We start from the raw sequence: 27,285 nt of genomic DNA, 5'->3' as shown, positions 1-27,285 counted from the left end.
ACATCGGAGGGATCGAGTGTAGGTTTTTTCAGAAGGGGTGCAACTCTCGCTCTCTTGAAGACGGAAGGGACGTAGCCAGCGGTCAGGGATGAGTTGATGAGCGAGGTGAGGTAAGGGAGAAGGTCTCCGGAAATGGTCTGGAGAAGAGAGGAGGGGATAGGGTCAAGCGGGCAGGTTGTTGGGCGGCCGGCCGTCACAAGACGCGAGATTTCATCTGGAGAGAGAGGGGAGAAAGAGGTCAGAGCACAGGGTAGGGCAGTGTGAGCAGAACCAGCGGTGTCGTTTGACTTAGCAAACGAGGATCGGATGTCGTCGACCTTCTTTTCAAAATGGTTGACGAAGTCATCTGCAGAGAGGAGGAGGGGGGGAGGGGAGGAGGATTCAGGAGGGAGGAGAAGGTGGCAAAGAGCTTCCTAGGGTTAGAGGCAGATGCTTGGAATTTAGAGTGGTAGAAAGTGGCTTTAGCAGCAGAGAAAGAAGAGGAAAATGTAGAGAGGAGGGAGTGAAAGGATGCCAGGTCCGCAGGGAGGCGAGTTTTCCTCCATTTCCGCTCGGCTGCCCGTAGCCCTGTTCTGTGAGCTCGCAATGAGTCGTCGAGCCACGGAGCGGGAGGGGAGGACCGAGCCGGCCTGGAGGATAGGGGACATAGAGAGTCAAAGGATGCAGAAAGGGAGGAGAGGAGGGTTGAGGAGGCAGAATCAGGAGATAGGTTGGAGAAGGTTTGAGCAGAGGGAAGAGATGATAGAAGAGGAGAGAGTAGCGGGGGAGAGAGAGCGAAGGTTGGGACGGCGCGATACCATCCGAGTAGGGGCAGTGTGGGAAGTGTTGGATGAGAGCGAGAGGGAAAAGTATACAAGGTAGTGGTCGGAGAATTGGAGGGGAGTTGCAATGAGGTTAGTGGAAGAACAGCATCTAGTAAAGATGAGGTCGAGCGTATTGCCTGCCTTGTGAGTAGGGGGGGAAGGTGAGAGGGTGAGGTCAAAAGAGGAGAGGAGTGGAAAGAAGGAGGCAGAGAGGAATGAGTCAAAGGTAGACGTGGGGAGGTTAAAGTCGCCCAGAACTGTGAGAGGTGAGCCGTCCTCAGGAAAGGAGCTTATCAAGGCATCAAGCTCATTGATGAACTCTCCGAGGGAACCTGGAGGGCGATAAATGATAAGGATGTTAAGCTTGAAAGGGCTGGTAACTGTGACAGCATGGAATTCAAAGGAGGCGATAGACAGATGGGTAAGGGGAGAAAGAGAGAATGACCACTTGGGAGAGATGAGGATCCCGGTGCCACCACCCCGCTGACCAGAAGCTCTCGGGGGGTGTGCGAGAACACGTGGGCGGACGAAGAGAGAGCAGTAGGAGTAGCAGTGTTATCTGTGGTGATCCATGTTTCCGTCAGTGCCAAGAAGTCGAGGGACTGGAGGGAGGCATAGGCTGAGATGAACTCTGCCTTGTTGGCCGCAGATCGGCAGTTCCAGAGGCTACCGGACAATGTCACCATCCTGTAACAAATGAGTTTGTGTGTGTGTGTATGTGTGTGTGTGTGTGTGTGTGTGTGTGTGTGTTTGTTGGAGAGAGTTTCAAGTTTTATTAGTCGTATGTACGGGACACATACATCATCCAGCGAAATGCTTACTTACAGGTTCCTTCTCGACAATGCAACAACAATAAAAAATAGTAGAAGATTAAAGATAAGATATGAGAGAGAGAAAGAGAGAGAGAGAGAGAGAGAGAGAGAGAGAGAGAGAGAGAGGGGGGGGTATTTGTGAGGTAAAGGCCATCTGTGGACATAAGTGGTTTAATGGCCCACCATATGTAATGAATAATAACAGTTAAATCTCTTGATGACAACAGCATTAAACCATATTGGTATTATTAAGCAAGATATATGGCCACTAACTCAAACGTGCCAGTGTTTGTGAGTGTGAGTGAATATGTGTGTGTGCATTGAAACCCTATATTCCCTTTTTAGCACATAAAGAGAGCAGTAATAAGACACTATGTACTGTACAGTCATCGGAGGTTGCCGTCTCTCAGCCAATGAGTGGTGAATGTTCCAGTACTAAACAGATGCCACACATTACCCACATTCTTATTACACATTGATGGTGGGAGGGACAAGTTACACTTTCAGTATATCATGTAACTGTAATGTTGGTTATAATTACAATCACAGTTTTACCGCATACTCATCCTCCCACTGGTGTTCCATCTGAAAGTTCTCAGCAGCCGTGGCCAGAGTCTAGAAAAGAAAGGTAACACACTAAAAATGTATACTTTACATACAGTATCTCGATACCACTAAATTTTGACGTACTATCTGAGGACCAGTCAATCCACATTTGGGATGGCACCTAAAACCTTCACAAACTTTTACAGATGCACAATTGAGAGCATCCTGTCCGGTTGTATCAATGCATGGTACGGCAACTGCGCCACCCTCAACCGCAGGGCTCTTCAGAAGGTGGTGTGGTCTGCCCAACGCATCACCAAGGGCAAACTACCTGCCCTCCAGGACACCTACAGCACCCGATGTCACAGGAAGGCCAAAAACATAATCAAGGACAACAACCACCCGAGCCACTGCCTGTTCACCCCACTATCAGCCAGAAGCCAAGATCAGTACAGGTGCATCAAAGCTGGGACCAAGAGACTGAAAAACAGCTTCTATCTCAAGCCAATCAGACTGTTAAAATAGCCAACACTAGCACACTAGAGGATGCTGCCTTATATACATAGACTTGAAATCGCTCACTACTTTGATAATGTTTATATATTTTGCATTACTCATCTGATATGTATATACTGTATTCGATCCTATTCTACTGTATCTTAGTCTATGCCGCTCTGACATTGCTCACCCAAATATTTATATAAACTTAGCAAAAAAAAGAAACGTCCCTTTTCAGGACCCTGTCTTTCAAAGATCATTCGTATATATCCAAATAACTTAATTGTAAAGAGTTTAAACACTGTTTCCCATGCTTGTTCAATGAACCATAAACAATTAATAAACATGCACCTGTGGAACGGTCGTTAAGACACTAACAGCTTACAGACGGTAGGCAATTAAGGTCACAGTTATGAAAACTTAGGACAGAGGCCTTTCTACTGACTCTGAAAAACACCAAAAGAAAGATGCCTAGGCATGCAGACTGCAGATGTGGCCAGGGCAATGAATTGCAATGTCCGTACTGTGAGACTCCTAAGACAGCGCTACAGGGAGACAGACAGCTGATCGTCCTCGCAGTGGCAGACAACATTTATTTATTTTTTATTTTTTTACCTTTATTTAACTAGGCAAGTCAGTTAAGAACAAATTCTTATTTTCAATGACAGCCTATGAACAGTGGATTAACTGCCTGTTCAGGGGCAGAACAACAGATTTGTACCTTGTCAGCTTGGGGGTTTGAACTTGCAACCTTCCGGTTACTAGTCCAACGCTCTAACCACCAGGCTACCCTGCCACCCCATGTAACAACACCTGCACAGGATCCGTACATCCAAACATCACACCTGCGGGACAGGTACAGGATGGCAACAACAACTGCTCGAGTTACACCAGGAACGCACAATCCCTCCATCAGTGCTCGGACTGTCTGCAATAGGCTGAGAGATGCTGGACTGAGGGCTTGTAAGCCTGTTGTAAAGGCAGGTCCTCACCAGACATCACCGGCAACAACGTTGTCTATGGGCACAAACCCACCGTCGTTGGACCAGACTGGACTGGCAAAAAGTGCTGTTCACTGACGAGTCACGATTTTGTTTCACCAGGGCTGATGGCCGGATTTGTGTTTATCGTCGAAGGAATGAGTGTTACACCGAGACCTGTACTCGGAGTGGGATTGATTTGGAGGTGGAGGGTCCGTCATGGTCTGGGGCGGTGTGTCACAGCATTATTGGACTGAGCTTGTTGTCATTGCAGGCAATCTCAACGCTGTGCGTTACAGGGAAAACATCATCCTCCCTCATGTGGTACCCTTCATGTAGGCTCATCCTGACATGACCCTCCAGCATGACAATGCCACCAGATATACCGCTCGTTCTGTGCCTGATTTCCTGCCAGACAAGAATATCAGTGTTCTGCCATGGCCAGCGAAGAGCCCGGAGCTCAATCCCATTGAGCACATCTGGGACTTGTTGGATCGGAGGGTGAGGGCTAGGGCCATTCCACTCAGAAATGTCCGGGAACTTGCAGGTGCCTTGGTGGAAGAGTGGGGTAACATCTCACAGCAAGAACTGGCAAATCTGGTGCAGTCCATGAGGAGGAGATGCACTGCAGTACTTAATGCAGCTGGTGGCCACACCAGATACTGACTATTACTGTTGATTTTGACCCCCCCTTTGTTCAGGGACACATTATTATATTTCTGTTAGTCACATGTCTGTGGAACTTGTTCAGTTTATGCCTCAGTTGTTGAATCTTATGTTCATACAAATATTTACACACGTTTAACTTGCTGAAAATAAACAGTTGACAGTGAGAGGACGTTTCTTTTTTTGCTGAGTTTATTCTTAACTCCATTCCTTTACTTTAGATTTGAGAGTATTGTGTGTATTGTTGTGAAATTGTTAGATATTACTTGTTAGATGTTACTGCACTGTTGGAACTAGAAACAGAAGCAACACCGCTACACCCACAATAACATCTGCTAAACACGTGTATGAGATCCACCTTTCACACGTGAGGAGGAACATGTGTTCATCTCATATGTGAATTGCAAGTTCACATTGAAAAACACGAACATGTGAAAGTCACATTTGAGTTATCAGGTTTAAGAAAACATCTACCTGTGTGTAATAATTCAAGTGCGTTAAAAATAATCGATTTTTATTTCTGAGCCATCCACTCCATTATTATTGTAGTCCTCCATGGTGTTGCATTAATGAGCATACATACATACATACATACATACATACATACCGGGGAGGCAATTCTCTTTTTTGGACATTGGTCCGTGGCCGTTGGAAGAAGCCCAGTGAAAAGAACAGAGAAGCTTTACATGTCGCCTTGTTTTCTTTTGATCTGTTTTTCTTGTATCTAGAGATGTTTAACTAAACTGTGTTAAGTTTTCTGGTCATTTTGATGTATAATTTGTTGTGACCGAGTGAAACATTTTAAAGATTTTCCCATTCACGAGTGTAGCCAAGCTAAGTAGCTGCTTCTTGTATTTATTTTATTTACTTAACCTTTATTTTAGCAGGAAAATCTCATTAGAGACCAAGGCCTCTTTTTCAATAGAGCCACGCATGAACACAAATCATACAATTTTAAAATGTACAAGTTAAACGCTATAAAAACAAACAATATGCTAGTCAATAAGCACAAGAAGCAGTTGCGGATGATTTCTTATTTCCGTTAATCATTGTTTTTTAAGAACAAGGGCTCAAATTGAGTGTATTTACTGTACTTTCCTACAAAGTGATGATTTTGGGCGTAAGGCTGTCAGAGTTAATAAGTTAACTTTGTCATTTTAGTGCATTGTGATGAATCGTATTGTCTGAAAGTATTCAAAATACAGTGAAAACATCCAAAATACATCATATGGAGAGCTAAAATCAACAATGCAATGTCAAAACAAGTTGACATTGAGGTTAAAGTGTGCTTTTATCAATATATTTGATTTTGGTAACCTTTACTTTGGAAATAATCAAGACGTCAATATTCTTGAAATGCTTTTTATATTAAAATAAGTCTTAAATCACACAATTTGAGCAAATTCTTTGATTTTCTCGATTACAGTTTGACAGACGTATTTTGAATTGAACAGTCAATACTGTGAGTTTGAGAGATATTCATACATTGGAATAGAAACCCAGTGTCAGACCTCTTTGTCTAATGCTCAAGACATTGGCTTCTCCCGTGGAAGACCTGGATTCTAATCCCGCCGGCTACAAAGCACACGTGAAACTTAAAATATCACATGTGGAATGTTAGGAAGTCCACAGGCCTAGGGTCTCCTGTCAGCCCCAAGTCATTAACGGGAAGTCCAGCACCCTCGTTACTACACAGTAGCCACAGTATGTTAGCAAGGTGCATGTGTAACTAACTGTAAGTTGCCGTGGATACAATGTGTTTGTGGAATTACATGGTGTTAGGGTTGTGTGTGTGTGTGTGCTTGTGCGTCATTGAATTAGGAATTAGAATACAAGAATAGACATGAACCCTCTTATGATGGTCCAAAAGTCTTGCAAAACAATGAACAGGCAGGAAAGGGGAAACATTCCGTCACATTCCTGATTAGAAAAGTAAGACTATAACAACCTCCCCGGTGCGTTCCTGAAGACCTCGGCTGTGTTCCAGACCTGGTTCTGTTTCCACCTCCTCTGCACAGGCTGTGAGGAGCTATAAATACAGACACCGACACAAATACACAGGCAAATATACACACGCGTACATATACTGACGTACACACACACACACACACACACACACACGAATACACACTATATAAATATGTCTCTGTCCATTCAGTCCTGCCATCCATTTCCCTCCATACTATCTCATCATTAACGTGTCTATGTGATGTGTAATGATAAGGTCAATGACACCAGACCATAGCTAGGTTTTACACAGATAACCAAACAGTAAACACATGGAGAGTCCCTACTGCACTGTAAATGTTTAATTGGCCACAAAATCAACATTTTGCAACGGCCATCTCAGTCTCCAAACTTGAATCCCATTGAAAACCTGTGGTTTGAATTGAAGAGGGCAGTCCATGCGTGCATGAGAAGGATATCAAGGATCTAGAAGGATTCTGTGTGGAGCAATGGTCTAAGATCCCTCCCAATATGTTCTTCAACTCATAAAACATTTTAGGAAAAGGCTTTAGTGCCGTTATTCACGGTGAGGTATTGAACACCGGTTTGTCAATAAACAAAGTTGTTTTCTCTAAGCAATTGGTACTTGTATAAAATTATATCATTTCCCAGTTTTTTGGAGCATGCAATATAGCTCGGTATTTGAATAATTTATTTTATACAAACATTTTTGTTCATCTTTATAAATGGTGTGATGGAAGGTTGTAGGTGCAGAGAAGTGAAGAGACCAGACAAGGAATCAGTGGTTAAGGATAAACATAATACTTTACTGAGATACGGTAGCCGCAGGATCACAGTACACTTGAAAAAACAATAAACACTAATTCTCGACCACTCACTCAGGAAACGACCACACACTGTAAACAATTCAAGCTTCTGCAAAGGACCACAGAAAACACATCTCTTAATACGGGGACACAATTTTGAAATAATAAGACACACCTAAGTCCAATAAAAGTCTCGGTGGCGGTCTCTTCCGCCCTCTGGTGTTAGGAGGAACCATGACAAAGGATGTCAACAATTTCATGACCTCATTGTACATAGACAACCCACTAGACAGATATTCCCCTCAACACGGATTCAAATGTCAATAAGGGCATCATCATCTACTGTACATTATTTGCATCATTCTTAAAATACACTTGAAAAAGAGAAATTTTGACAATGTCAGATGAACTTGTGGATACCATGTTTATGTCTCTGCGTCCAGTATGAAGGAAGTTGGAAGTAGTTTTGTGAGCCAATGCTAAAAATGGTATCCACAAGTTGACTCTGGGGAAGTCGTTAAAGGGTTTCATTGCCATAAATCTCAAAGTATCCATTAAAGGCAATACGCATTATATGCTAGCTTGCAAAATCACTTGGTTGCATATCTAATTGTACTAAGTTTCAGTTAATCGGGGGAGCCCAACTGAGACCAGGGTCTAATTTTCAATGGTGCCCTGAGACCACAATGCAAAAGAAAAAAAAATACAACAAAATACAATAACAAGTACACTACACCAGAATATCACCAACATCACAGCCATCATAAACAAGTTACTAAATCAATCAAAACAATTGCACACCTCATTAACTCATTTATTATCAGGGTTTTAAAATGCAATAGTGGCAACAGGGAATCCAAATGTAACGAATATCCTAACACAGAAAGATTACCATGCATAAACAGAAGAAGACTGACGTGTGTGTGATATATATGTGTGTTGTACAAATCATCAGACTGATTGAACTGATAGAAAAATGTAATTACATGAGAGAAAAGAAGGAACAAAACTGAGATCACACTGAGATCTCAATACTAAAGACAAACAAATGGCTTCAATCACATTACACAGAGAATGGGGGTATTATTTCCTTTCCTTGTTCCCACTACAGGTGATGAAGGAGTCGGAGGAGCGGAGCGCCAAAATAGATTTCTACTTTTCACATCACATCCATCCCTTACCTTACCTTTCGTTGTGTCTGGCAACACCACATTCAAATTGACCGTAAGTGTCACATTAGTCACTAGCCAGTAAGCACAAACTATTTAACAATCCTAGTAACTTTTCTCTCTAAAACATATCACACTATGGAATAATGCAACCAAACCATTTCACACTGTTGAATAATACAATAATTCACAAACATGTGCAGACAATTAAAAGGGTTTATTTTCTCGCTTTACACATCAAATTAGCTGACAATACACAGCTAACTCCTGCTAGTTATCTAACTAACGTTAACTCATTCACTTTTGTACATCGCCTTGGTCCGTACAATTGACCTTATTTTAGCGCCCCTGTTAACCTCCGTACTGTCATGCAAAGGCAGAATGAAATTGCTGACCTCCTTGTACTACAGTACAAACAGGCCACACTCCCTGTTAGGGAGATACCTATGTTTGACGGTGATCGTCTAAACTTTAGGCCATTCATGCGTGCATTTGAGCATGGTATAGAAGATAAGACAAGCAGTCACCAGGATAGGCTCTATTACCTGGAACAGTACACCTCTGGTCAGCCCAAGGATCTGGTCCGTAGTTGTCTGCATATGAAAGCCAGAAGAGGCTATGCAGAGGCTAAGAGGTTGTTAAAGGAACACTTTGGCAATGAAATCAAAGTCACCACTGCTTACATGGAAAAAGCTTGGAACTGGACAAACATGAAACCAGATGATGGAAAGGGACTGGGTGGCTATGCACTCTATCTTAGAGGTTGCTGTAGCGCTATGCAAGACCTACAGAACGTGGAAGAGCTTAATCTTCCTTCCAACATAAAGTTGATCATGTCAAAACTTCCCTACAAACTAAGGGACAAATGGAGGTCTACGGCATGTGATATTTTAGAGAGAAGCCACCTGAGGGCCCAGTTCAGTGACCTTGTGACGTTCATGGAAAAACAGGCCAAAATACTGCAGGATCCATTGTACTATTCAAGACCAACAAAAAGTTTTTTTTAACCAAAACAGAAGCTGACTTTAAACAGCAGTTCAAGTCCAAGAGTAGGGGAAGCAGCTTTGCCACTGCAGTAGCTGTAGTGGCAGATTGTGACTCTGAAAAACCTCTAAAAGAACAAACATTCAAAGTCAAGAAACCAGGCACCTACCCTTCTAATGCTACCAGTATCTCATGTGTATTTTGCGCTGGTGAGCATTTCTTGGTCGACTGCCAACAGGTGACGGCACAGCCACACGAAGCCAAGGTTGAGTTTCTGAGATCAAAAGGCCTTTGTTTTGGCTGTTTGATGAGAGGACACTTAAGCAAAGAATGTAAAAGAATGATGACCTGTCAGAGCTGTCAAAGAAAGCACCCCACTATCCTGCACATTGAAGGAAGAGAGAGATTTAGATCTCTTAAGGCAGATACGAGGGGTGTAGCAGTAAAGCGGGAGGAGACTGTCAACAGTGCTCTTGTTTCACTGGAAGCTGGTGAAGATACTGGGGCCGGTACAGATTGTGCACTTGCAATTGTGCCAGTTCAAGTAAAGATGGCAAATGGAAGCAAGTCTGCGTTAACCTATGCGTTTCTCAATTTCGGTAGCTCAGAAACATTTTGTACGGAGAGACTCATGAGGCAGTTGCAAGCTAAAGGCAGTGAGACTGAAATTCTGCTACGAACAATGGGGCAGGAGAGTCCTACCAAGAGCTTTGAGATATCTGGATAGAGATTGGCAATGTGGAAGGCGACACATTTCTTGCATTACCAAAGGTCTACACCCCAAATAAGATCCCAGTGACAAGAGAGAATATTCCCACTCAAACAGATCTCAAAAGGTGGCCATACTTGAAAGAGGTTCAGTTGAAGGAAATTGATGCTGACGTCGAACTCCTGATTGGCGTAAATGCTCCAAAGGCAATGGAACCCTGGCAAATCATAAATAGTCAAGGCAACGGACTGTATGCAGTGAAAACCCTCTTTGGATGGGTGATGAACGGTCCTCTTGACAGTTGTACCATGGCAGAAGAATCTGGGCATCCTACGGTGATGGCCAATCATATCTCAATGGCCGACCTGGGGGTTCTTCTTGTAAATCAGTTCAACCATGACTTCCCTGAAAGAGAGTATGAAGAGAAAAGTGAGATGTCAGCTGAGGATCGTAGGTTTATGGAGATCGTATCAAGCTCCATAACCCTCAAAGACCATCACTACTACTTACCGTTGCCCTTTCGCAACAAAGATGTTGTCCTGCCAAACAATCGTGACATGGCAAAGCAGCGGGCTCTAAATATTATCAGGAAGTTCAAGAAGGACAAAGGTTACGCTGCAGAGTACAAAGGCTTCATGGAAGAGATGATAACAAAAGGTTATGCCGGGAAGGTACCACAAGAACAGCTCCTCAGATAGAAAGGCACGATATGGTACATACCACACCATGGCATTCACCATAAGCGCAAAGGAACGATACGAGTGGTGTTTGACTGTTCATCATCCTATAAAAGGTACATCTCTTAACAGTGAACTCCTTCAAGGCCCTGACCTGTTAACTAGTTGCTCCTACCCTCTACTTTTTTGAACATTTTGTTAAAAATCGCACAACATTTCAGCGCCCTGCTACTCATGCCAGGAATATAGTACGTTCATATGGTTAGAATGTGTGGATAGGAAACCCTCGGACGTTTTTAAAACTGGTTAAATCACGACTGTGGCTATAACATAACGTGCGTTACATCGGAAAGCGCAGGAAAACCTGATCACAGAAAATGGAAATAAATATCCTTGCGCCACTTCCAGCAATTGTTAACAGTGAGCCGAATTAGATAAGACCGAGCATTCAACTCCCACAGCATCCCCATGTTGTCTAGAGTCTTGTGAATTGAATCATCTTTGATTCTTGGTTGAACCGAAACAGGGGCACCACTTACCTCCGGTCTCCGCCCAGATCATTCCGGAAGAGCTCTCTCGTGAAATTTTTTCCAAGACGACAGCTAATGATTTTTACATCGCCTACGGATGATTTTTATCGCTTATTAACGTTTACTAATACCTAAAGTAGCATTACAAACGTATTTCGAAGTGTTTTGTGAAAGTTTATCGTCTACTTTTTGAATTTTAAAAAATGACGTTACGTTGTGAAATCGCTGTTTTTTTCGTTTATCACACAGTCTACATATAACGATATCTTGGCTTTATATGGCCCGATTTAATCGAAATAAAGACCCAATAGTGTTTATGGGACATCTAGGAGTGCCAACAAAGAAGATGGTGAAAGGTAATGACTGTTTTCTATTTTATTGTGCGGTTTGTGTAACGCCGAAATGCTAATTATTTTGTTTACGTCCCCTGCTGTGCTTTTGTGTTGTAGTGTATTGGTGCATGCTATCAGATAATAGCTTCTCATGCTGTCGCCGAAAATAATTTTAAAAATCTGACTTGTTGCCTGGATTCACAACGAGTGTAGCTTTAATTTGATACCCTGCATGTGCATTTTATTTTTAACTAATACTATTAGCATTTAGCGTAGCGCATTTGCATTTCCAGAGCTCTAGTTGGGACGCAAGCGTCCCAAGTAGAAGCAAGAGGTTAAACACGCTTATAGGATTCTTGCTAAGATTTCGGCAAGAGCACATTGCCACGATGGCAGACATCGAAGGAATGTTCCATCAAGTACGTGTCCATGAAGAATACTTTCCTATGGTGCCCGGACGGTGATACTAACAAAAGATTGGAGGAGTACAGAATGACGGTACATCTTTTCGGTGCTATATCCTCTCCAAGTTGTGCAAACTTTGCACTGCGAACGACAGCAGAAGACAACTGTGAGAGGTACGATGAAGAGGTGATTCAAACAGTCAAGTCCAACTTCTATGTTGATGACTGCCTCAAGTCAGTGGCCACAGAAGAACAAGCCATAGCTCTCACAAAAAACCTCAGGGATGTCTGCTCTCAGGGTGGGGTCAAATTGACCAAGTGGGTCAGCAACAGCCGCACTGTGCTGGATTCTATCCCTGATGAACACAAAGCCAAGCAGATAAAACAACTGGACCTGGACAGAGAAAAGCTGCCTGTTGAAAGAGCACTTGGAATCCGATGGAACATTGAAAGTGATGACTTTACCTTCCGAGTCACTGTCAAGAACAGACCCCTTGCACGAAGAGGTATTCTCTCAACTGTCAGCTCTATTTATGATCCATTAGGTTTCCTCGCCCCATTCGTATTAAAGGCAAAGCAAATTCTTCAAGTGCTCTGCAAGCTAGTGTGGATGGGACGAAGTCATCCCTGAAGAACACTCTATTTCATGGAAGAGATGGCTCTCAGAGCTGGACCAGCTCTCCAGATTCCACATTGACAGGTGTATGATGCCTGAGAACTTTGGTCAAGTCAAGACCGCACAGCTGCATCACTTCGGTGATGCAAGTGAACAAGGTTATGGCACGGCAAACTACCTTAGGTTCACAAACGGTATGGAAAAGGTCCACATCGCATTCATACTGGGGAAATCAAGGTTGACTCCACTCAAGCAGATGACAATCCCCAGACTGGAACTTGGTGCAGCAACATTGGTAGTGCGAGTGGACAGGATGTTAAGACAGGAGCTCCAGATTGAACTTGAGGAGTCAACTTTCTGGACAGACAGCCAGTCTGTGCTAAAATACATCCGCAACGATACCAAGAGATTCTATACCTTTGTGGCTAATAGGGTTGCTATGATCCGTGACCTATCGAAAGCAAAACATTGGAGGTATTTGAACTCCAAACACAACCCAGCCGATGATGCCTCAAGAGGATTGATTATATGTTGACATTTTCCTGAACTCAAAGCGATGGCACAAAGGACCAGAATTCCTGGAAAAAACAGAAACTCAATGGCTGAAAGTCCCCGAGGAGCTTGGCTCCATCCCTCTGGATGATCCAGAGGTGAGAAAAGACGTAATCGTAAACAGTACAAGTGTGGAACAAAAGAGTCCAACCAGCAAACTGATTGAGTACTATTCAACATGGAACAGCTTGAAGAAAGCAGTTGCCTGGATGCTGAAACTGAAGAGACTTATTCTAGTTAAGCCAGAAAAGGAAAGTTCTCACACAAACTGATCCAGGATCAAATCAGAGTCTAACAAACTCACTGAAGGAACAAATTGACAAGTTCAAACTGACATTTGGAAAAGAAAGTCTGTATGTGGATGACCTAGATGAAGCAGAAAAGGTCATCATTCGATTTGAGCAATGACAGCACTTTAAACAAGAAATTGCACTAGTTGTAAAAGGAAAACAATGTGCCAAGAGAAGGCAATTGGATCAATCTGTAAGCTTGATCCAATTGTTGACAATGACATTCTGAGAGTGGGAGGAAAGTTAAGCAAATCTGCTATGCCTACGGAACTAAAGAATCCTATGATCCTCCCCAAAGACTCCCACATCTCCAAACTGATCTTACTCCACATCCATGAGCAGGTTGGCCACTCTGGGAGAGGTCACATGCTTTCTAGACTTCGCCAGCAATATTGGATACCCTGTGCCAACTCCTTAGCAAGGAAGATCCTTGACATTACCACGTGCCCGACCTCCCCAATTAAGGTGCTACCAACCTCCTGTGCCTGAATTACCTCGTAACCCTGCACATCGACTTGATACTGGTACCCTGTGTATATAGCAAAGTTATCGTACTCATTGTTGACTTATTCCTTGTGTTATTTTTCTATTATTTCTCTTTTTTTCTCTCTGCAATTTTGGGAAGGGCCCGCAGATAAGCATTTCACTGTTAGTCTACACCCGCTGTTTACGAAGCATGTGACAAATACAATTTGATTAGACAGGTGGTTCACTCCCATGAGACTGAAGCCAAGCCTTTAGCTCAGCAGCCCAAAATAGTCTTGTGACAAACCCAAGTCAATTAGACAGGCACAGACCAACCAACGTTACACAGACATCAGGCCACCAAAGTACAAAATATACTACACACCTCAGGAGGTCCAGCTTCTCTATGACAGAGAGAGGAACATAAGCACACACACACACACACTGCGTCTGTGTATGAGGTATTACTCTGGGTGAGGTTTTGGACTGGGCCATTAGTCATTGGCAAGGACCTCACCCTACTGTGGGGACTGAGATTACACACACGCTGCATCTTGAGCTGTGGACAAAATTGTGATAGGAGCTGTACAAGAAAACATATGTCATTTAGCAGATGTTTTTATCCAAGGAGGCATACAGTCATGCATGCATACATTTTACATATAAGTACCACCGGGAATCAAACCCACTAGCTTAACATTGCATCAAATCAAATTGTGTTGGTCACATACACATGTAAAGCAGATGCGAGTGAAGTGATGCGAGCTTGTGCTTCTAGTTCCGACAGTGCAGCAATATCTAACAAGTAATCTAACAAATCCACAACAACTACCTAAAACACACAAATCTAAGTAAAGGGATGGAATAATAATATGTACATATAAATATATGGATGAGCGATGGCCGAGCGGCATAGGCAAGATGCAATAGATGGTATAGAATACAGTATATACATATGAGATGAGTAATGCAAGATATGTAAACATTAAAGTGGCATTATTAAAGTGACTAGTGATCCATAATTAAAATGGCCAATGATTTCAAGTCTGCATGTAGGCAGCAGCCTCTCTGTGTTAGAGGCTGTTTAACAGTCTGATGGCCTTGAGACAGAAGCTGTTTCTCAGTCTCTCGGTCCCAGCTTTAATGCACCTGTACTGACCTCGCCTTCTGGATGGTAGCGGGGTGAACAGGCAGTGGCTTGGGTGGTTGTTGTCCTTGATGATCTTTTTGGCCTTCCTATGACATTGGGTGCTGTAGGTGTCCTGGAGGGCAAATAGTTTGCCCCTTGTGATTGGTTGCCACTTTAATGCCCCTTTAATAATGTTTACACATCTTGCATTTCTCATCTCATATGTAAACTCAGCAACGTCCTCTAACCGTCACCTGCATTTATTTTCAGCAAACTTAACGTGTAAATATTTGTATGAACATAACAAGATTCAACAACTGAGACATAAACTGAACAAGTTCCACAGACATGTGACTAACAGAAATGAAATAATGTGTCCCTGTACAAAGGGGGGTTCAAAATCAAAAGTAGAGTCAGTATCTGGTGTGGCCACCAGCTGCATTAAGTACTGCAGTGAATCTCCTCCTCATGGACTCCACCAGATTTGCCAGTTCTTGTTGTGAGATGTTACCCCACTATTCCACCAAGGCACCTGCAAGTTCCCGGACATTTATGGGGGGAATGGCCCTAGCCCTCACCCTCCGATCCAACAAGTCCCAAACATGCTCAATGGGATTGAGATCCGGGCTCTTCGCTGACCATGGCAGAACAGTGACATTCCTGTCTTGCAGGAAGTCACGCACAGAATGAGGACATGGCATTGTCATGCTGGAGGGTCATGTCAGGGTGAGCCTGCAGGAAGGGTATCGCATGAAGGAGGATGCAGCAGTGTATGTGCAACGTTTTAGACTGATCAAATGAACTATTGCATTTCTGTTCAAAATACTGCCCAAATGTGCCTAATTTGTTTATTAATAACCTTTCATGTTCAAAACTGTGCACTCTTCTCAAACAATAGCATGGTATTTTTTCACTGTAATAGCTACTGTAAATTGGACAGTGCAGTTAGATTAACAAGAATTTAAGCTTTCTGCTAATATCAGATGTCTATGTCCTGGGAAATGTTCTTGTTACTTACAACCTCATGCTAATCGCATTAGCCTACGTTAGCTCAACCGTCCCGTGACAGGGACACCGATCCTGAAGAAGTTTTTAACCTCTCTCCCTCTACTATAGCTGTCTTTGGTGATTGGACTGAGAGGGATGGAAACACAGACAGCTTGCAGCTACCACATTTAACAATGTGTGATTCATTCACCATTACATCATCACTTTAAAAAAGTGAATGATCTTTGTTTCAGCTAAGGTTGATATGAATAGTACTGATGAATGTATTATAATTATGTTGGTAAGGTTGACTTGAGTGAAATATTGTTACGTTTTTTTATGCTTTGGTATTGTAATGTTTTCTGTAATTGGTCTCATCACCTGCTGTTTCCATTTCAATAGCTAAGTTGTTAATGAATTACATAATTGTCAGAAAGTGAGAATAAATCAGGCTAAAATGCTGCAACAACATTGGACGCTTTGTGATGAGACTCCAAATTATATTGGAGATATGGCCAAGGAGTATCTAATACCAATGATCAAGGTAAGACATAGCTATATATTCCTACTTCTGTTTGATGAAATTGTCATGCCATTATGCTATTGTATGTAATTTGAGCATTGGTTTGATTAGCCAATGTAGGTAACTAGAATAGCTATGGTGGTGTCACGTTCTGACCATCGTTCGTGTGTGTTTTCCTTGTTTTAGTGTTGGTCAGGACGTGAGCTGGGTGGGCATTCCATGTTGTGTGTCTGGTTTGTCTATTTCTATGTTTGGCCTGATATGGTTCTCAATCAGAGGCAGGTGTTAGTCATTGTCTCTGATTGGGAACCATATTTAGGTAGCCTGTTTTGTGTTGGGTTTTGGGGGTGATTGTTCCTGTCTTTGTGTTTGTGGCACCAGATAGGACTGTTTTGGTTTTTTCACGGTTCTTGTTTTGTAGATTGTTGTACTTTCATCTTTATTAAAGATGCACAAAACTAACCACGCTGCATTTTGGTCCGCCTCTCTTTCCCCAGAAGAAAACCATTACAGGTAGAGAGGTTGATGTTACAATGTCAACTAACGAAACAGATACAATTTCAATAATTACATTTTGAATATGGCTGAGAACAAAAATATATTGAGCGTCAATGTTGTTGGGATATAACGTTAGCTAGCTAGCTAAAAATCTGTGTAGCTGGCTGCTAAGATACGAGAGAGTAGCTGCGTCACAGCTCAGTACATAGAACAAATATATTGCCAATAGGACATGCTGCATTTCTCACCTTGAATGAGACTGCATGATCTGTAATCATTCCGTATTCATCCCGAACGAATCGTGAATAATGATGAGTGAGAAAGTTAGTGTAACAATACAGAGGCGGATGCAAGATGCAAGCAACGATGGTTTAATGAATACAGGTTACAGCAGCAACAGGACAGACAGACTGTACTCAGACGGAATCCGACCCAGGGACTAGGGCGCATCCTCCTATGTGAGCGTGCTGAGAAACCCAGGGGAGAGTGTCCGGATGGGTAGGAAGGAGCACAGCAGATAATCCACACAAGGGCGGCGAGAGATGAGCACGGACACACGACACAACCTCAGGGAAGTAACAACGATCTGACAGCAAGAAACACTGGTTACAGAACATATAAAGGGAAAATAAGTGATTCCAGCTGGCGCAGACAATCAGGCCGAGATTGGGAACCACGCCCACACAAACACGGGAGAGAGAGAGAGAGAGAGAGAGAAAAGGAGGCAGTGGATTCATGAACCGTGACAATACCCCCCCCCCCTAGGAACGCCTCTTGGCGTTCCCAGGCGAATTTACCTGTCGATTGAAATCATCGATAAGGGAGTGATCCAGAATGTCCCTAGCAGGTACCCAACTTCTCTCCTCCGGGCCGTAACCCTCCCAGTCCACCAGGTACTGGAATCCGCATCCCCTCCTTCTAGAGTCCAAAATACGATTGACAGAAAAGGTGGGTTCCCCATCAACAAGTCGTGGCGGCGGGGGAACCGGGACCGGTGGGTTAATGCGTGCCTGAAACACAGGTTTTATTTTAGACACATGAAAGGTAGGATGAATTCTCCTATACGCCGGAGGAAGCTGGAGCCGGACCGCCACCGGACTAATGATCCTGGTGACTTTGAACGGGCCGATAAATTTGGGGGCAAGCTTGTTCGAAACGGATCGGAGTGGAATGTTCTTAGTAGAAAGCCACACTCTTTGGCCAACGACGTATACCGGAGGCTTCGACCGGTGGCGATCGGCCTTAGTCTTGGTGCGCGCCCCCACCCGGAGAAGAGTCTCACGGGCTCTGCTCCATGCGCGACGGCACCTCTGGATGAAAGCGTGAGCAGAGGGAACAGACACCTCGGACTCCGTACTGGGAAAGATAGGTGGCTGGTAACCTAAACTAAACTAAACTCAAACGGAGAGAGACCCGTGGCTGCCACTGGCAACGAATTGTGAGCGTACTCAACCATAGAGAGTTGTTGACTCCAGGAAGAGGGATTCTTAGAAACCAAACATCGCAACACTCTCTCCAAATCTTGGTTGGCCCTCTCCGCTTGACCGTTGCTCTGGGGATGAAACCCTGAAGACAGGCTGACACTCGCTCCCAGTAACCTACAAAACTCTTGCCAAAACTTGGACACAAATTGGGGCCCCCTGTCAGAAACTACGTCCATCGGCAGACCATGTAAGCGAAAGACGTGATCCACGACAGTTACCGCTGTCTCCTTGGCAGATGATAATTTAGGCAAGGGAATAAAATGAGCCGCCTTCGAGAACCAGTCCACCACGGTCAAAACAACAGTCTTGCCCTGGGAGGGCGGGCGGGAGGGCGGTAACAAAATCTAGCGCGATGTGGGACCAGGGTCTCGAAGGGACCGACAGCGGTTGGAGTAACCCATCTGGGGGTCGATTAGAAGTCTTCCCAGTGGCACAAACCGAGCAAGCCAAGACAAAACTGTGAATGTCACGAGCCATCAGTGGCCACCAAAAGCGTTGCTTAACCAAAAAGCTAGTGCGACTGACTCCTGGATGACACGCTACGTTGGAGCAATGCCCCCACCGAATAACATCGGACCGACACCCCTCCGGCACAAACAACCGATTAGGCGGGCAACCGGGCGGAGGCGTTACCCCTTCTAAGGCCGTTTTGACCCTCGATTCAACCTCCCATGTGAGTGTGGAGACCACTAGGGTCCCGGGTAGGATGCACTCGGGAGTGGATGGGCGTTCGGAATGGTCAAAAATGCGAGAAAGGGAATCGGGTTTGACATTCTTGGAACCCGGGCGATACGAGAGATGTCAAAACGTCCGAAAAAGAGTGCCCACCGCGCCTGCCTGGAGTTGAGTCGCTTGGCGGTTCTGATATATTCCAAATTTTTGTGATCGGTCCAAACTATAAAAGGTACCCCCGAACCCTCTAACCAATGGCGCCACTCCTCCAGTGCTAACTTCACTGCCAACAACTCTCTGTTGCCAATGTCGTAGTTGCGTTCCGCAGGTGATAACCGATGGGAAAGGAACGCGCAAGGGTGCATCTTGTCATCAGAAGAGGAACGTTGGGAAAGTACCGCACCTACCCCCACCTCTGAAGCGTCCACCTCCACCACGAACTGACGCGAGGGATCGGGAGCTATGAGGATGGGAGCCGAAACAAAGCGGCTCTTGAGTTTGACGAATGCAGCCTCGGCTGTATCGGACCACCTGAACGTCACTCTGGGGAGGTTAAGGCGGTAAGAGGAGCGACTATCTGGCTAAAGTTGCGAACGAAACGCCGGTAGAAATTGGCGAATCCCAGAAACCTCTGTAGGGCCTTACGGGAATCTGGGCTTGGCCAATCCACCACAGCCTTAACCTTGTCAGGATCCATGCGAATACCTTCAGTCGAGACGATGTAACCTAGGAATGGAACGGATTGTGCATGAAAAATGCATTTCTCCGCCTTGACAAAAAGTCCATTCTCCAACAACCTCTGAAGCACTCGTCTGACGTGCTGAACGTGTTCCTGGAGAGAAGAAGAAAAATCAGTATGTCATCCAGGTAAACATATATGAACTGATCAATCATATCTCTCAGCACGTCATTTACGAGTGCCTGGAAAACCGCTGGGAGTTGGATAGCCCAAAAGGCATGACCAAATATTCGAAGTGCCCTCTGGGGGTGTTAAACGCGGTCTTCCATTCGTCCCCCCCCTTATGCGAACCAAATGATATGCATTACGTAAATCCAACTTAGTGAACACGGATGCTCCCTGTAACCTTTCAAAGGCTGAGGACATCAACGGTAAGGGATAGGTATTCTTCACTGTGATGTTATTCAACCCACGGTAATCAATGCAAGGACGCAGAGATCCGTCCTTCTTCTCCACAAAGAAGAACCCCGCCCCGCTGGAGAAGAGGAAGGACGAATGAATCCAGATGCCAGAGAACCAGAGATGTATCTCTCCATAGCCTCCCTCTCAGGAACAGAGAGTGAATATAACTTGCCTTTAGGCGGAGACTCACCTGGCAATAATTCTATTGCACAGTCATAGGGACGATGCGGAGGAAGAGAAGCAGCACGGGACTTACTGAACACCTCCTTCAGGTCGAGGTATTCAACGGGCACGTTAGACAAATCCACTGCCTCCTCTAGAAACACAGAATCAGACACAGACGAACAAGCAGACACTAAACAGGACTCAAGACATTTGTTACTCCACATGGATATAGAGTTATGACCCCAGTCAACTCTGGGGTTGTGTTGGGTGAGCCAAGGGTGGCCGAGAACTAATGGTGCAAGGGGTGAGTCCATGAGTAGAAATGATAGTGTCTCAGTGTGATTGCCAGAAGTGATGAGTGTGATAGGTTCAGTGGTGTGAGAAATGTTGGGTAGTTCTTGACCATTGAGAGCGTTGACGGATATCTTGTGCGTGAGTGAGGTGATAGGAATCTGGAGTTTGTGAGCGAGCTTGAAGTCCATGAAATTACCCTCTGCTCCTGAGTCCAGTAAGGCTTGGGTGTCGTGCGTGTGGTTGGCCCATCTTAGTCTTACCGGGAGGAGAGTAGATGATGAGGTCTTCTCTGTGGTGACACCACCCGATAGTAGCCTCATTCTTACTACCGGGCCTAATCTTTTACCGGGCAGGAGTGGATAAAGTGGCCCGCTCTACCACAGTAGAGACAGAGCCCTTGGGATCTCCGCCTCTCCCTCTCTTCCCGGGAGAGGCGAGCTCTCCCAGCTGCATGGGTTCGTGAGCGGAGGCTGAACTGGCCGTGTTCCCGCCGCTGGCATGCCAGCCCTCCGTGTCGTTATACGGTCTGTTAGGGCATGCTCGGCGGCCAACACGACTCAGACGAGCGTCGACCCTCAAGGCTAGTTCCACTAGTCCATTTAAACTCCTGGGAAGGTCCAGAACATAAATCTCCTTCTGGATCCGGTCCTCCAGCCCATGCAGGAACATGTCCCACTGCGCCTCCTCGTTCCACTGACACTCTGCGGCCAGAGTGCGGAATTGGATGGAGTATTCCGATACTGAACGGTCTCCTTGGCGAAGGTCAGCGAGTAGTCTGGCCGCCTCCCTACCCGCCACGGCCCGATCGAAGACCCTTCTCATCTCCTCGGAGAGTGTCTGGAAAGAGGTGCAGCATGGGTCCTGGTTCGCCCACACCGCCGTTCCCCAAAGAGCCGCTTTGCCTGATAGCAGTGTGAGTACGAATGCTACCTTAGACTGTTCACGGTTGAAGGTCCGTGGCTGCAACGAGAAATGCATGGAACATCTCGTAAGAAAAGCTCTGCAATAGTCAGGATCACCTGAATAACCCTCTGGTGTCGGTAGCCGTGGCTCTAGCTGGGAATCCGGCTCTGGCGGGCGGGTTGAACTGCCGGTGTAGGTGGCGCAGCGAGACCCCTCAGATGTTGTAATTGTTGGGTCAGCTGGGATACCTGCGTCGCAATGGCTTGTACTGCCCGACCTGTGCTGGAGATGTTCTCCTCTTGTTGATCCATTCTCGTGATACTACGGGAAATGAATTCGGTCAGACTCGTTGAACTCGCTGCATCCATGGTCTGGTCAGATCGTTCTGTAACAATACAGAGGCGGATGCAAGATGCAAGCAACGATGGTTTAATGAATACAGGTTACAGCAGCAACAGGACAGACAGACTGTACTCAGACGGAATCCGACCCAGGGACTAGGGCGCATCCTCCTATGTGAGCGTGCTGAGAAACCCAGGGGAGAGTGTCCGGATGGGTAGGAAGGAGCACAGCAGATAATCCACACAAGGGCGGCGAGAGATGAGCACGGACACACGACACAACCTCAGGGAAGTAACAACGATCTGACAACAAGAAACACTGGTTACAGAACATATAAAGGGAAGATAAGTGATTCCAGCTGGCGCAGACAATCAGGCCGAGATTGGGAACCACGCCCACACAAACACGGGAGAGAGAGAGAGAGAGAGAGAGAGAGAGAGAGAGAGAAAAGGAAAAGGAGGCAGTGGATTCATGAACCGTGACAGTTAGAGGGTCGAATATGGGACCAAATATTAAACTTTTGACTACTTTATTTATAAAAAATAATTAGTACCCCTTCCTTTTTATAAATAGATTTTTGGGGTATTTCTTGTTAAACAAAATCTCTTAATCCGAACACATCTATTAGTATAAAATAATATAATTTACCTTTTTGTTTTGCATACAATATAGCTCAGTGTTTGAATTTTATATTTTATACTGTCGTTATTGCTTTCCTTTATCAAGGGTGTTCGGACCCCACTGTATATTAGAAAGGGTTCGAATACAAAATATATTCATACTTCATATTCCAGTGGAAGATGAGAGTTGTGTCTCTGATCTACTTCTGCTCAAAGAAATACATGTACAGCCATACAGTATATCACTCCTCTCTGTTACCAACCTGCACCAACCTGTTACCAACCTGCACCTCACATTACCATGGTCTTCTAACCATCACCTGGTCCTGGCCTGTACTGTCACATCTCACCTCAGTTTTCTACAAGTGGAACCTAACATTCATGTGATTACCCCCATAAGATACGTACACCCAAGAGTCAATGTGTCATTCATTTCAATCCCTCTCCACTCCATTGTGGTGCATTATAGTAGCAGTGGCATCCTCAACGCTCAAGCACACTTGTTTCAAAAGCTCAAATAGTCATTGTGCCTTTGCTGTTGGAGGTATATGAGGAGCATAGAAACCCTGTGTCTTACTTCCAGAGCGCCAGCCCTCTTCAATAACAGCTGTTCTATGTTCCTGGCTGCCCTAGCCACTAGTTCCTCTGCATCGTTAGACTCTACTGTGTACAGGTTCTGGTTGTCCAGGAAGATCTAGAGAGTGAGCACTGGTTACACATACTGTCATAGTGTCTCTTGATAAATATCCATGTTTTATGTTATATAGTGCTTACTATGCGTTATAACATGTTATGAAGGGTTAGGTCACCTGTGTGAGGCTCTTCCTGGCACTGGCGGTGTCTGCCAGTGTCACCAGCTCTATCTGTATCTGATCCACCCATTCCTTTATCCTATAGGACAAGAGAGAGGCACAAACAACCAATCAGATCACAACAACAGACATCAAACATCCCATACCAGTAGTTCATATAAATAACTCCCTCCTCACCTAAATTAGCCAGCGTTTATGTTACTAGTAGCAGCCTATCATCTGCCAACATCCCTGTCAATCAGATAACTTTAGATGGTTTCAAAGCCAATATAACCACATCAGAAGACTCAAGAATGGAACATGGCATCACCTGTCCAGTCAAATCACTCAACAATCACTCTAATACAATGTCACCCAATAAGATCACTGGCCTAGCCATCAACACTGCCAGAGCCAATCAGATCATACTCTCAGGGTCAAAGGAAAAGTCAAACATTCAAATACGTATTACTAGGTTTACACACAATGTCAACAGGTAGCTGTCTCAAGCTGGGTCAAACCAATGAGATTCAGACAGTGATGTGTGTGGACAGGCCTCTGCAGAAATCTACCTGTGTGTGTGTGCATGTGTGCGTCCTTGTTAGAGCAACCATAACCAAATGGGTCCACTTCATATCCAAGTGCAATGGAGCCTAAAGTTAACTCACTGAGCTCTTGATAATATCACTACTGACATACAGTACCTTTGTCTGTCTCTTTCTCTCCATCTCTGCCTCTCTCTATATCTCACGGCCTCTCCCTCCCCCTCTCTATATCTCTCAGGCTCTCTCTATTTCACCGGGATCACATTGATGGCATACCTCCTGACATCCTGGGCTGAGCTACTGTGGTGTTGCTTAGAGTAACAAAGAGCTCTGATGAAAACATCAGGGTCTGCCTACTAAGAATTGTTTTTATTCTGTAACCTTTAGAAACATTGTGAAACATTGTGCACACACACACACACACACACACACACACACACACACACACACACACACACACACTGGGATAGAGACAGGAAGAGAGAATATTGCATGCAGTTGGCTGGGGGTTGGAGTGGGATGTAGATGATATCATTGTCATTCATTGTCACACAGACCACGCCACACACTCAAACACACACATCCGTGTGTCATTTGCAGCTATTCACACAGTCCCCGAGAGTAATGAGTGTAAAGCTGGTTACTTGAATGTGTCCAGAGGATTGTGACTGGGGAGAGGGAATGAGAGAGGGGGGAGGGGTGAGAGGAGGTTAGGTATAAGGAATAATTGTGTCCCTAATCCGGTTCTTCTCTCCTCTCCTCTCCTCTCCTCTCTATAGTGCCTGAGATTTAAAGCCCCGAGATCTGAGCAGACAGTGTGTGTGTGTGTTTGTGTGTGTGTGTGCCTCCATCCATGCATTGATGTGTGTGTAAATATTCCCTACTAGAACACTAAACAGACACGGTCTTCCTTTTTCTCCTAGCCAACTTTGGAGTATTTTAAAATGTTTAGTGTTTTTCCTTACTTGCTCAGAAATTAGCTGAAATTAGACTTCCCTGTCCTGGATCCTTTGTTTGAACTTCCCGAGGCAGCTCTATTCATCCCAGGGGCTGCACCAAAACACTGACGCCAGATTAGAGGTGGAATGAGTGAGACCCTAGATTCAGACGTTCAGTCCCTGGACAATAAAGTAGACAAGCTCAGGGTGAGGATCTCCTTCCAGAAAGACATCAGGGACTGTAACATACTCTGTTTTACTGAATCATGGCTCTCTTTCCAGGTATATTGTTCCTGTGCATTCAAGTCAGCAGTTTCTTCCTCCAGGAAGAAAGAACTCTCAGAGAAATAGAAAGATGGTGGGGTTTGTTTCATGCCTAACAACGGTGTGATTGGTAAAGGAACTCAATTCCTTTGTTCTCCTGATCTAGAATACCTCACTATCAAATGAAGACCGCATGACCTCCCAAGAAAAATGTATTCGGTCAGTCACTGCCGTGTATATTTACCCCCAAGCCGACACCGCGACAGCTCTCAAGGAACTACACTGGACTTTGTGCAAACTGGAAACCCCATATCCTGAAGTCGCATTTACTGTAACGGTGGACTTTAATAAAGGAAATCTGAGGAAAGCACTACCGAAATAATATCAACTCGCAACACAGACCATGGATCATTGCTAATATCCCTTCCAGGATGGCTACAAGGCCCTACCCCACCCTCCCTTCGGCAAATCAGATCATGCCTCCATTCTGCTCCTCCCCACCTATAGGCAGAAACTTAAACAGGAAGCTCCCATGGTAAGGACAGTTTAACTTTGGTCTGACTAAAAGGAATCTATGGTTCAAGATTGTTGGATACCTCGGCCTAGAAATGTTCCGGGTCAACTGTGAGAACAGTATTGACGTATACAGTGACTGGGTTCATCAGGAATTGCATAGAGGACGTTATTCCCACTGTGACAATTAGAATCGATCCAAACCAAAAACCGCTGTCAAATGACAGCATTGGTGCAAAACTGAAAGTGCAAAACACAACATTTAGCCATGGCAAGGTGATTAGGAACATCGACGTGCACAAACAGACCAGCTACGACCTCCGTAAGGCAATTAAAGAGGCAAAACGACAGTACAAGGACAAAATGGAGTTGCGACTCAACGACCCAGACACTAGACGTATGTGGCAGGGACTCCAGACAATCATGGATTATAAAGGGAAAGCCAGCCACGTCGCAAACACAAACACCTCACTCCCAGATGAGTTAAACACCTTCTTCACCCGCTTCAAGAATTTGAATACAGCCCCAACAGATCCACGGACGACGCAATTGCCATTGCACTGTACATTGCCCTATCTCACCTAGACAAAGTAAATACGTAAGAATGCTGTTCGTCAACCACAGCTCAGCTTTCAACACCGTAGATCCTCCGAGCTCATCACTAAGCTCAGGTCCCTGGATCTGTACCCCTTCCTGTGCAGCTGTGTCCTGGACTTCCTGACAGGATGACCCCAAGTGGTGAAGGTAGGCAACAACACCTCTGCCACATAGATCTTCAACACAGAGGCCCCACAGGGGTGCGTGCTCAGCCCCCTCCTGTACTCCCTGTTCACCCATGACTGCGTGGCCATGCACATCCAACTCACAACACTGGTAGGCCTGATTACCAACAATGATGAGCCTTTAGGGAGGAGGTAAGAGCCCTGGCGGAGTGGTGCCAGGAGTGGTGCCATCCTCAACGTTAACCAAATGAAGGAGCTAATCGTGGACTACCGGATACAACAGAGAAAACACTTCCCATCCACATCGACAGGGCCGCAGTGGAGAGGGTCAAAAGCTTCAAGTTCCTCGTTGTGGACATCAAAGACAACCTGAAATAGACTTAAGAAATTTGGCTTGGCCCCTTAAAACCTCTTAAGGCTAAGGAGACGTCTGCGTCTCACTTAGCCAACAGGAAATGCAAATGCACAACGCCAAATGCTAATAGTACTCGCTAAAACTCAAACTTTCATTAAAACACACATGCAGGGTACTAAATTAAAGCTACACTCGTTGTGAATCTAGCCAACAAGTCAGATTTTTAAAATGGTTTCGGCGAAAGCATGAGAAGCTATTATCTGATAGCATGCAACACCCCGAAATACCTGAAGGGGATGTAAACAAAATAATTAGCGTAGCCGGCGCTACACAAAACGCAGAAATAAAATATAAAACATTCATTACCTTTGACGAGCTTCTTTGTTGGCACTCCTATATGTCCCATAAACATCACAATTGGGTCTTTTTTTTCTATTAAATCCGTCCATGTATACCCAAAATGTCCATTTATGAAGCCCGTCTGATCCAGGAAAAAACAGCTTTCCAAAACGCAACGTCATTTTTTTAAATTAAAAAAGTTGCCTATGAACTTTGACAAAACACTTCAAACTACTTTTGTAGGGGCGGCAGC

At 44.8% G+C, this 27,285-nt stretch overlaps 1 protein-coding gene across 1 annotated transcript in view; it reads right to left on the bottom strand.

The window, feature by feature from the left end:
• LOC115109800 (voltage-dependent calcium channel subunit alpha-2/delta-1-like) overlaps window positions 1–26,467 on the bottom strand; it is a 101,891-nt gene extending 75,424 nt beyond the window's left edge. Inside the window, 4 exon segments of the mRNA XM_065009935.1 lie at window positions 2,164–2,230; window positions 23,143–23,259; window positions 23,375–23,456; window positions 26,256–26,467. Coding sequence (XP_064866007.1) covers window positions 2,164–2,230; window positions 23,143–23,259; window positions 23,375–23,456; window positions 26,256–26,467 — 478 coding nt within the window.
• Between the last annotated feature and the right edge of the window lie 818 nt (window positions 26,468–27,285).

The sequence above is a fragment of the Oncorhynchus nerka genome, linkage group LG25 (genome assembly GCF_034236695.1).
Source record: "Oncorhynchus nerka isolate Pitt River linkage group LG25, Oner_Uvic_2.0, whole genome shotgun sequence".
Classification (NCBI taxonomy): domain Eukaryota; kingdom Metazoa; phylum Chordata; class Actinopteri; order Salmoniformes; family Salmonidae; genus Oncorhynchus; species Oncorhynchus nerka.
Note: the sequence above shows the minus strand (reverse complement) of the source record. Positions and strands in the feature narration are given on the sequence as shown.